Source organism: Dictyostelium discoideum, assembly GCF_000004695.1.
Source record: "Dictyostelium discoideum AX4 chromosome 4 chromosome, whole genome shotgun sequence".
In the NCBI taxonomy this organism is placed as follows: domain Eukaryota; phylum Evosea; class Eumycetozoa; order Dictyosteliales; family Dictyosteliaceae; genus Dictyostelium; species Dictyostelium discoideum.
This window is the reverse complement of record NC_007090.3, coordinates 31,502-43,275: the sequence shown is the minus strand read 5'-3', so window position 1 is coordinate 43,275 and position 11,774 is coordinate 31,502. Positions and strand designations below refer to the sequence as shown.

The following is an 11,774-nucleotide window of genomic DNA, read 5'->3' as shown; positions in this document are numbered from 1 at the left end:
GATATTATTTCAAAAGAAATCGACAATCTATGAATCAACAAATCCCGATCATGAGGAATACTTAAAACATTTATGGAGTTTGCTATATCCAGAGCAAGAGTTTCAAAAAAAGTCACCCCTATGGAAGAAATTTGGCTTTCAAAGTGATGATCCAACTAGAGATTTTCGTGGTATGGGTATAATGGGTCTATTGAATCTAATTCATTTGGTTCAACATCATAATGATTGGGTACAGGAGATTCTAGCTCAGGATAGAGATTATCCTTTTGCTGTGGCTGGTATAAACATTTCAAATTTGATCTTTGAGGTTTTTCAAATCTCTGAGGATTCACTTCAACAACCTTGGTATAGTAGTTTTTGGTCTTCCTCCTATATGGCTATGCTTTGTTCAATGTCTAGACATAATGATCATGCTTTTGAGGAATTGTATTTCCTCATTTTCAATCTATTGGATCACCTTTGGATTCAAATGAATGCAACCTATATGATGTTTCCTTTAGTAATTAAAAAATTAAAATCTCAACTTAATGAAATCTCAAATTTTAATCCAAATAGTTTTGATGAAGTTAGAGCTAGATTCGATTTAATTCAAAGATTAAATATAATTGATAATCCAATTGATCAACAGCAACAACAACTACAACAACAACAACAATCACTCCCATTACCAAGTTCTCCAAGATCATTTTTAAATAATTATCAACAAACTACCACTTCATCAACTTCAATATCGCCATCAAAAAATACTCAAAATAATTAGAATCATCATTCCACTTTCCAAAAAAAAAAAAAAAAAAAAAAACAAAAAACAAAGCCTATTATTAAATATTTAATAGTCAATAAAATTTTATTTATTATGTGTTATTATATAAATTATAGCAACACATCCAACTGACATTTTACAAATCAAACTTTTTTTTTTTTTTTTTAAATTAAAAATAAATTTATTTTAAATTAGAAAAAAAAAAAAAAAACAACACACTTTTATTAATATACATAAACAGCGTTAACACTATTTGTATATATATATATTTTTTCAAATTTGTTTTACAAATTAATTTTAATTTAATTTTTTTTTTATTTCTTTTTTTTATTTATTTATTTATTTTTTTTTTTTTTTTTTTTTTTTCACTTTGATTGTATAAAAAATTACAATATTTACAATTATTATTATTTTAATTTTTTGATATCTTTAAAAATAAGATGAAATCTAAATGTATGTGAATTTAATTTTTTTATTTTTTTTTTAATTTTTTTTTTATTAATATTAATATTAACAGATTATTTTTATTTTTTATTATTAATAAATCCAATTCAGATAAGATTTTAATCTTTTTATTTTTATTAATAATTGTTATTAAAAGTGAAATAAATTCATTATTTTCAATTTCTGAACAAATTGATAATGAATTTGAAAATTCATTTAATAATCAAAATCTTCAATTGATTGGAGATGAAAAAAGTGAAAAATTTATTTTTGTGGATACAAATAATGGATTGGATTCAAATTTTGGTACAATTGTAAGTTTTTTTAATTATTATTATTATTTTTTATTATTATTATTTTAATTATTATTTTTATTATTATTATTATTATTATTATTATATAGTATTAATTTTAATATAATTTCTTTTTTAATATTATAGAAAAGCCCATTTAAAAATTTAGAATATTCAATTTCATATTTAAAATCATTAAAATTAAAAAATGAAAAAATATCAATAATACTATCAAAAGGAGAATATATATTAAAATCAACAATTTCAATTGATAATAATCCGATTTCAATATTTGGAGGTTACTATGGTTTACCAAATTGGAAAAGAGAATATATTGATCAAATCCCTTTTACATCTGGAACTATTATTAAATGTAAAAAACCAATTGCATTTAATATAACTGGTAATAATAGAAACATTGTATTATCACATCTTTCAATTTATTCAAATGATTCACCTTCAATTTCTGATCAATCGTCAATGGCATTTGAAGAGACACCATCATCCTATGGTATATTAATTTCAAAAAGTGAAAATGTAACATTAAGATTTTTAAGAATTGAATCTGGTGATGGTGCAAATGGTTTAACTTTACAATCATTTCAGAGTTCTAATAAATATAATGGTAAAAATGGTAAAGATGGTAATAGTGGCTGTGAAGGTGATGGTGCAGTCACTTTTGGAAATGATGATATAGACTGTGGAGGTTGCAAAATTCCAAAACCTGGAAATGGAGGATCATCTGGTATTTGTGACAATCATTATTCTCAAAAAAATTATTTATCAGCGGGTGGTAAAGGTGGTAGACCAGGACGGGGAAGAGAATATGGTGAAAATGGTTTAAATGGTACCAATGGGGGAGGGGTTGGTGGTCAGGGAATAGCTTCAGACTCATTCACTGTAAATCCTTTATCATTTGGTATTGATGGAGATAATGGTGAAAATGGTGTAAATTCAAAATTAACAAAAGTTCAATTAACATATAAAGGTTTACTATCGATTAAAATAAAAGCAACTGATGGTAAAAATGGTAAAGGTGGTGGTGGAGGAGGTGGTGGTGGCGGATCATTTAATAATCAATGTTTAGTTTTTGGTGGATCAGGTGGTGGAGGAGGTGGCGGTGGTTGTGGTGGTAGAGCTGGAAAGAATGGAGGTGATGGTGGTAGTTCAATTGGTATTTATATATTTAAATCTAATGGTACTATTATCCAATTTTGTAATATCATCTCTGGTAATGGAGGTGATGGTGGAAATTCAACTCAACCAGAACTTGGATACTCTGGAGGTGAAGGTGGTAAACCATTCATTAATGATAACTTTTCAATTGACATGCCATTGGGTGGTCAGGGTGGCAATGGTGGTAACGGTGGTAAAGGTGGATTTGGGTCAGGTGGTCAAGGAGGTGTATCCTTACCATTAATGTCGGTAATCTCCAAAGTTGAGCTAAATCAATGTAATCAATATTTTAGTGGTAACAAAGGTAATGGTGGTTTATCAGGCCTAATTAGCTTAAATGGTAAAATGGGATTTTCTGGAACATGTTTCCCAACATCATTGAATTGTAATGATGATACTCCATCTATAATACAATGTATTTCTCAATTGGTAAAATTATCAACAGCATGTGAATTTGGTGAAGTTAGAGATCAATGTAATGTATGTGGCGGAAATGGTACTCTCTGTGAATCTAATATCGGATGTGATGGAATATTCGAAAGTAAAAAGAAATTTGATTTATGTGGTGTATGTGGTGGTAAAAATGATAGCTGTTTAATTGGTTGTGATGGTATTGTAAATTCAACAGTTATTTTTGATTTATGTGGTGTTTGTGGTGGTAATAATGATAGCTGTTTAATTGCTTGTGATGGAATTGTAAACTCAACATTAATATATGATGTTTGTGGCATTTGTGGTGGTGATAATAGTACATGTTTTATTGGTTGTGATGGAATTGTAAACTCAACGATAAAATTTGATTTATGTGGAGTATGTGGTGGTAATAATGATACTTGTTTAATTGGATGTGATGGAGTTCTAAATTCAACAAAAACCATTGATTTATGTGGTATTTGTGGTGGAGATGGTACAAATTGTTTCTCTAAAAAAGAATTAAAAAGAATGAAAACCTCTACAAAAATAATAATATCATTAGTTATAATAACAGCCTCATTTTATGGTGGTGCAGTAGCGATTTATTTCATTCGTAGAAAATTATCATCCAATTCCTCTTCCTCCTCTTCAATTTTAGGTAATGATAGGGATGGTGGTAGTGGATCACAATACTATAGAACAAAATTAATATTAGAGTATCAAGACTCACCAATTATTCAAACTGAATTAATTAAAAAAGCAAATAATAACTATCAACACTATCTAAATTATGATATAAATAATAACATTAATAATATTCCAAATGGTAATAATATTTTTTCAAATTTCAATTTCTTTTCACCGACAAACTTACCCTCCATATCAAATAAATTTAAGAATTTTAATGATTACTCAAAATTTAGAGATGAAGTAAATGAAACTGAACTTGGTGAATTAAATTTATCATCATCTTCAATATCTTATCCAATAATTGATAATGATGATTTTATTTATGATAATCAAAATAATATTAATAATAATAATTTTAATCAATATGATAATAATAATTTATTAAATAATTATTTAAATAATAATTTTAATAATAATAATTTTAATAATAATTTTAATAATAATAATAATAATAAAATAAATAATAATAATAATAATAATAATAATAATAATAATAATAATAATAATTTTTTAAATAATAATAATAATAATAATAATAATAATAATAATAATAATAATAATAATAATAATAATTTTTTAAATAATAATTTTAATCAATTTTATAGTGGAAATTTAAATGGAGGTTACAATTATTATTTGGATGGGAATGAAAGAAACAATAATTTATTTGTGTCAAGCCACACAAATCTTTGATTAATTTTTTGATGGGTGAAATCGATCCTCTGTTGGCTCTTGGTTTGTAAAAAAAAAAAAAAAAATTAAAAAAAAAATTATTAAATAAAATATCTTTCCATTTTTTTTTTTTATTTTTATTTTTATTTTTATTTTTTTTTTTTTTTATTTTTTTTTATTTTTATTTTTTTTTTTTTTTTTTACAAACCAATAGGCAACGGCAAAAATTTTAAAACAATATCATTGGTTCTGATTTCAAAAACACTCAATTCTAAAAATTTCAAATAAAAATAAAATCAATATCAACACCATATACAAATAAAATAAATATTATAATATTACTCTTTTTTTTTTTTTTTTTTTTTTTCTTTAGTCAGTAATAATTTTTTTTTTTTAATTTAGATTTTTAACAAAAAAAAAAAAAAAAAAAAAAAAAAAAAATCCCAAAAAAAAAAAAAAGAAAAAAGAAAAAAAAAAAAAAGAAAAGAAAAGAAAAGAAAAGAAAAAAAAAAAACCCCCAACAAATCACTAAAACAACCCACTCACACTTTTTTTTTTTTTTCCCCCCCCAAAATTAAATTTCGGGCTATAATTTTTTTGGTTTTAACCCCTTTCCCCCGGGGTTTTTCCCCCAAAAAAAAAAAAAAAAAAAAAAAAAAAAAAAAAAAAAAAAAAAAAAAAAAATAATCAACTTTCTATTTTTATTTATTAAATTGATTCAATCAACATTTGTATAGTACACATTATTTTTATTTTTTTTTTATATTAACAAAAAAAAAAAAAAAAAAAATTAATTAATTAATAAATTGTACTTTTTTATTTTATTTTTAAAAATATTTTTTTTTAAAACACCCACATAAATCAATTTTATTATTACATCATAAAATAAAATATTATTATAATCAAATCCACCTTGTTACAAATTTATAATAACAATTAATAATTTTTTAATTTTTTAATTTTTTTTTTTTTTTTTTTTAACATTATTTTTATGATTTTAAATAATAATAAAAATAAATAAATAAATAAATAATAAATAAATAAATAAATCATATATTAAAAAAAAAAAAAAAAAATAGTAATAAATTTAGTATTATAAATTACTAAAAAAAAAAAAAAAATTTGTGAACAAATAAAAAAAATAAACAAATAAATAGTTGTAGTTTTTTTTTTTTTAAAAAAAAAAAATTCTTAACTCTGTAATATAGTAGTGGTAATACCAACCGACAAAAACAAAATAAAATAAATAAAAAAAAAATGAAAAGGAGCCAAAGCGATGTATCATTATCTAAATCTCAAGAATTAGCTGGTATTTTAGGAGAGAAATTAGACAGTTTAGAAATTGGAGACTCAAGTAATATTAATCAACAATCAACAATAGAACCAACAAATACAGTATCAACAAATAAAACAATTTTGCAACCACCACCACATACAACAGCACCAACAACCTTATCATCATTGATTACAGATAGAAAATTCCTTTCTTCATCTTCATCAGGAACAGCTATCTCTTCTTTAAATTCAAATTCAAATTCAAATCCAAATTCAAATCCAAATTCAAATCCAAATTCAAATTCATCAACACCATCATTAAATTCATCAAATACATCGACACCATCATTTGTTTCAGAAAAACAAAAACCAAAGAAAACATTATCAGTAACTAGTTTTGATTTATCAGCAGGTGATCTTGTACCAAAAAAGAAATATGCAACAGTAAATTCAGGTGGTGAACTTTCACCAAAAAAACCAAATAAAATGAAATCAGTTTCAAACTTTTTCAAAAAGTCAACTAGCAATAGTAATCTTTTGGATGATAATGATTTAAATAGCAATGGTAATGTTGGAGGATCAGGTGCTGAATCACCAAGTTTAAATTCATCAAGTTCAAGTATAAATAGTTGCAGTGGCTCAACTCATCAATTAACTCTCAACAACAACAACAATAATAATAATAATAATAATAATTTTAGTGGTAATGGATCAAATACACCAACAGGTGGATCATTAAGAAAGAAAGAAGGAGAATCATTTAAATCAAAGATTGATTCTTTCTTTTCAATTAGTGGAAATGGTAATGGCAAAAATAATAGATCAAGTTTCATTGGTGGTGGTAATAATAGTAATTTATTAGAATTCAATTCCTCTGACGATTCAGATTTTGATACTTCATCTGATGATGAACCACCTAAAAAACAAATTTATAAAAAAGGTAAATTAAAAATATTTAGTACTAGTAGTTCTAGTCATCAAAGATCAAAAAGTAAAGAAGAAGATAACAATGGTAGTGCAAATAATAGTCCATCAATGAATTTACCAGAATTATCAACAAATGAAATCTATGGTTTACCAATAACTCAAAAAGGACATGCTCCTTCTCCAATTTGTAATAGTAATTCAATAAATACAACAACCTCATCTCAACAACCACCATTACAACAACAACAACAACAACAGCAACAGCAATCACCAACAAGTTCTAAAAAGTTAGAAAGAAAATCAATATCAGATCCAAATATGTTAACATTAATTAATGGTGAAAATCTATCATCACCACCACCACTACCACCAACAACAACAACAACAACAATACTACCTACAGAAGAGATTAACAACATTGATGAAGATCAAGATCAAGAAGATTTAAAGAAATCATTAGAAAGAAGATTAATAAGAAGACCAACTGTAGCAGAATTAAAATTAGATAATATTATTTTTCAAACTGAATTTGAAGATGTTGCTATAGAACAAACCAAAATTGAAATAAATAGTCAAAAATTATTTGCAGGAACAAGACCAAGTAAAAAGAAATTCTTTAATACTCCACTTCCAAATACAAATTCTATTAATGTATCATTATTAAAGATTGAAAATAATATCAATCAACAAAACAATCCAACCAAAGAAGAACAACAGACAACTAAACCAATAATTGAAACTAATAACGAAGAATATAACAGTAGGATATTACAATTAATTATGAGTTGTCCCGGTTGGAAAAAAGAAAATGAAATGCAAGAAGATTCAAATAATAACAACAACAACAATAATCAATCATTATGCATTGAAGAGATTGAAAATGAATTCCCACATTATTTTGAAAGTTTTATGAAAGATAGACATAAAAACTATTTAGCAAATAACCAAGATGAACTTGGTCCAGTTGTTATTAGTATAAAAAGAGAGGCTGAAAGAACTCCTTCCTATAGAAAATTAAAGAAAAAGAAAAAAGAAAACTCATATATTACTGAAGTTAGTGCAAGTTGTCCAAATTTATCTGTACATACCCTCCCATCATCATCATCATCATCATCAACAACAACACCTTCATCATCATTTTTAAATTTACCTCAACAAGCACACTCAACTCAAGCATTACAACAATTAACTCAACAACAACAACAACAACAACAACAACAACAACAACAATCTCAACAACAACAACAACAACAACAAATACAACAATCACCACAATTAACATTACAACCAATTACTCCAATACCAAATATTGAATCAACAGAAAGAAAATTTAAAACGATTATTAGAACTAAAGATGGTGAAGATAGATTTTATTTATCCTCTGGTAAATCATCACCACATGAACTTATCAATACAATTAAATCTTTCTATCTCTCTGATTATCCTGAATTACAATTCCAAAAAATTCCAAATAACTCTGAAACTAGAAAGATGCTTCAATATTGGGAAACCGCTCAAATGACTAAAGATTATAAATTTGGTATCCTCTATAGAAAGAATAATCAAACCAATGAAAATGATTTCTTTTCAAATAAAGATGAAAGTCCTGAATTTAAAGAGTTTTTAGAATTCATTGGTGAAAAAGTTAAATTAAAAGGTTTTGATAAATTTAAAGGTGGTTTAGATGTAAAAAGTAAATATTTTCAATTGAAAACAAACAATTATAAACCAAAAATTTGTAATTAATAACAACTAACTAAAATTTTTTAATATAAATTTATTTATTTTTAGATGATACAACTGGTACTCATTCAGTTTTTAAAACTAAAGAAGTTTCCATAAGTGAAACTAAGAAATTCAATGTATCAATAATGTTCCATGTTAGTACATATTTACCTTTCTATCCAAATGACCAACAACAACTCGAAAGAAAACGTCATATTGGTAATGATATTATTGTTATAATTTTTCAAGATATAAATTGTTCACCACCTTTTAAACCAAATATGTTAAAATCTGAATTTAATCGTAAGTTTTTTTTTTTTTTTTTTTCCTAAAACAAAATTATTTATATTTTTATTTTTAATTTTATTAACACTTAAAATTTTTTAAAAAAAATAGATGTTTTCGTTGTTATTCAACCATTAGAAAAAATTAATTCAAATGAAATTACTAAATACTCTGTTTCAATCACCTACAAAGATGGTGTTTCAACATCATCACCCTTTTTCCCACCTCAAAAAATTTGGAAAAAGGATAATGTATTTTTAGATTACCTTCTCACAAAATTAATTAATGCTGAAAAAGCTTCATATTATTCACCTTCGTTCTCAGATAAAATGAAAAGGACAAGATTAATTTTACTAAAAAATATTGTAACAACAACCTTAAAATAAAATAAAAATTAAAAATAGTTTATTTTATTAAATTAATTTCGAAAAAAAAAAAAAATAAAATAAAAAAAAAAATGAAAAAATATCTTTGCAGTGTTGGGAAATTAATTATCAAAACTTAGGCTGGAATGATGCGATACCAAATTGAAAGTGGGTTTTAAAAAAAAAAATTTTGCCTGGTGTGGGATTTCTTTTGTTTTAAATTTACGAATTTTGACACCTGATAACTTTATTTAATTTTATTTTTATTTATTTTTTTTTTTTTTTTTTAAAAAAAAACCATTAATTTTTTTTTTATTTTTTTTTTTAAAATTTTTTATATGTTATCAAAAACGTCAAAAAAAAACATTTAGAAATCAACGAATCTTTTTAATCACTTTTCTTTTTTTTTCCATATTTTTTTATTTGTTTAAAAATTTTTTAAATAAAAAATAAATTCAAAAAAGATAGTGAATGATATCAATTAATGAATTTAGTGATGAAAATGAAGAAATCGGAGTGATTCTACCAAATAGTGTAAAAATTTCTGAGAATAAAGATGATGAATATAAAAATAAATTAATTGATAAACAAAATGAATCAATTGAAGAAGATGGAGATGAATCAATTGAATTAGAGGAAACCGATACTCAAAAAACAAATAAAAATCAACTTGATGATACAATCACTCCACTTCCGATGATGAAAATATTGGCAATTTTTATAATTATGCTTTGTGATGCTATCAACTCTTTATCAATTTTTCCATATGTTAATTTTTTGGTTTCAAGTTTTAATTTAACCACTGATAAAAATAAATTGGGGTAAATATATTTTTTTTTTAAAATAAAAAAAAAATAAAATAGAAATGGATTATTAATTTTAATCTTTATTATTATTTTATTATTATTATTATTTATTTTATTTATTTTAATTAAAACTTGAAACTAAAAAATTAATTAGTTATTTCGTAGGAATTTTAGCATCATCTTATTATATAGCACAATTAGTTTCAAGTTTTTTTTGGGGTTGGTTTAGTAATTATCGTGGCCGTCGTCCATCACTTTTACTTGGATTAATTGGTTCAATGATTTGTTTAACTGGTGTTGGATTTTCAAGAAATTATCCAATGGTTGTAGTTTTTAGATTTTTATCTGGTTTATTAAATGGAAACGTATCAATTGCAAAGACAATGCTTGGGGAAATTACAGATTCTTCAAATCAAGCAAAAGCATTTAGTTTTATTGGGCTTAGTTGGGGTGTTGGTGGTATTAGTAAGTATTTCTCACTTTTTTTTTTTTTTTTTTATTATTAATAAAACTAATTCAATTTTTTTTTTTAGTTGCACCATTAATTGGAGGTTTCTTTTCTAATTTTTGTAAGAAACATCCAGAATTACTTGGTGATGGTAATATATTTTGTAGATTCCCTTACTTACTTCCAAATATTATATGTGTTTTATTTTCACTTACGGGGTTAGTATTAGGTTATGTTTATCTACAAGAATCAAAAACCTTTTCATACAGTAAAATTCCATCATCCAGTTCAACTAACCTTAAGGGGTTATCAAAAAAGAAAATTAAATCATCTCTTCAAAATTTAATAAAGAAAACAAATTTTTTAAAATCAAATGGATTTAAACAACAAATCGATGAAAATGAAAATCTTGAAGAAAATTACAACAATAATGAAAATAAAGTTCATGATATCTATGTGGATCAAGAAAAAGAAGATGATGATAATAATAATAATATAAATAAAGAAGTAAATATAAGAATTAGTAGTGGTATTGATAAAGATATGAAATCAATTCCAATTATTTTAGTTGAAGAAGAGTTAGAAGAGGTTGAAGAGGATTTAAACGAATTACCAAGACCAATTGGTGAATTATATAAAGATAAACCAGTAATATATTCATGTCTTACCTATGCATTTTTAGGATTTATGTTTACAATATTTGAAGAGGTATTTCCAAATTGGAGTCCTGTTAAAAGAATATATGATCCTACAACTGGTGTAACAACAGGTGGTGGTTTTGGTTTCAGTTCAAGTAATATAGGTACAGTTCAAAGTTCAGCAGGTATTTTTGCCTTAATAATTCAATTATTCATTTTCCCAAGAGTTGTTAAATCAATTGGTCTTTTAAAAGCTTATCGTTTGGCATTGCTAATTGCAATACCAACATGGGTTTTATTACCAGAATTATCAAGATTTTGTATAACTACAGTGGTTGGAGGAGCAAGTGGATCATCAATGGATGATATTCATGTCGAACATCCACACATTTTTTGGGCTATTTTATTCCCTGTTTATATGTTTCAATCGTTTGCAAGTGAAATTACCTTTATTACAATCATTGTAATGGTTTCAAATTCAGCTTTACCAAAGGATATGGCATTGGTAAATTCAATTGGTATGTTTTTAGTATCAATATCCCGTTCATTTGGTCCAACGATTGCTGGTACTTTATTAGCATTTAGTTTATCACATTCTTTACCTTATCCTTTAGATTTCCATATGGTATTTGTTTTATTAGCAATTTTAACAGTACTTTTATTTGTTGCGTCATTTAGTTTGCCAAGTAGTTTAAATTATGATAAACAAAAATCTAATCTATTAGAACGTATTAAAAATGGTGAAATAAGCCAAGATATTTTATTAACTCAAAAAGAAAAACCAATGATTCATTAAAAATTAAATTTTTAATAAAATTTATTTATTAAATACAACAATTTTATTATTTTATTT

At 24.4% G+C, this 11,774-nt stretch overlaps 4 protein-coding genes across 4 annotated transcripts in view; all 4 read left to right on the top strand.

Annotated features, from left to right (window-relative positions):
- Positions 1-760, top strand: part of elmoC (engulfment and cell motility ELM family protein) — a gene marked incomplete at both ends in the record, with an annotated part of 1,997 nt that extends 1,237 nt beyond the window's left edge. The window contains one exon of the mRNA XM_634182.1: positions 1-760. This exon is cut by the window's left edge and continues 926 nt beyond it. Within this exon, the coding sequence (XP_639274.1) occupies positions 1-760 (760 nt within the window).
- Positions 761-1,203: 443 nt separating this feature from the next.
- On the top strand, positions 1,204-4,473 carry DDB_G0282947 (hypothetical protein; the record flags this gene model as incomplete). Its single annotated transcript, XM_634181.1, has 3 exons — positions 1,204-1,216; positions 1,319-1,521; positions 1,648-4,473. The coding sequence occupies 3 exons, from the start codon at positions 1,204-1,206 to the stop codon at positions 4,471-4,473; spliced, it is 3,042 nt and encodes a 1,013-aa protein (XP_639273.1).
- A 1,236-nt stretch (positions 4,474-5,709) lies between these two features.
- Positions 5,710-9,050, top strand: DDB_G0283057 (RapGAP/RanGAP domain-containing protein; the record flags this gene model as incomplete). The annotated part of the gene is made up of 3 exons (XM_634180.1): positions 5,710-8,347; positions 8,446-8,682; positions 8,776-9,050. The coding sequence occupies 3 exons, from the start codon at positions 5,710-5,712 to the stop codon at positions 9,048-9,050; spliced, it is 3,150 nt and encodes a 1,049-aa protein (XP_639272.1).
- Positions 9,051-9,500: 450 nt separating this feature from the next.
- On the top strand, positions 9,501-11,717 carry DDB_G0282945 (hypothetical protein; the record flags this gene model as incomplete). Its single annotated transcript, XM_634179.1, has 3 exons — positions 9,501-9,850; positions 9,990-10,300; positions 10,369-11,717. 3 exons carry the CDS (start codon positions 9,501-9,503, stop codon positions 11,715-11,717), a joined length of 2,010 nt encoding a protein of 669 aa, XP_639271.1.
- Between the last annotated feature and the right edge of the window lie 57 nt (positions 11,718-11,774).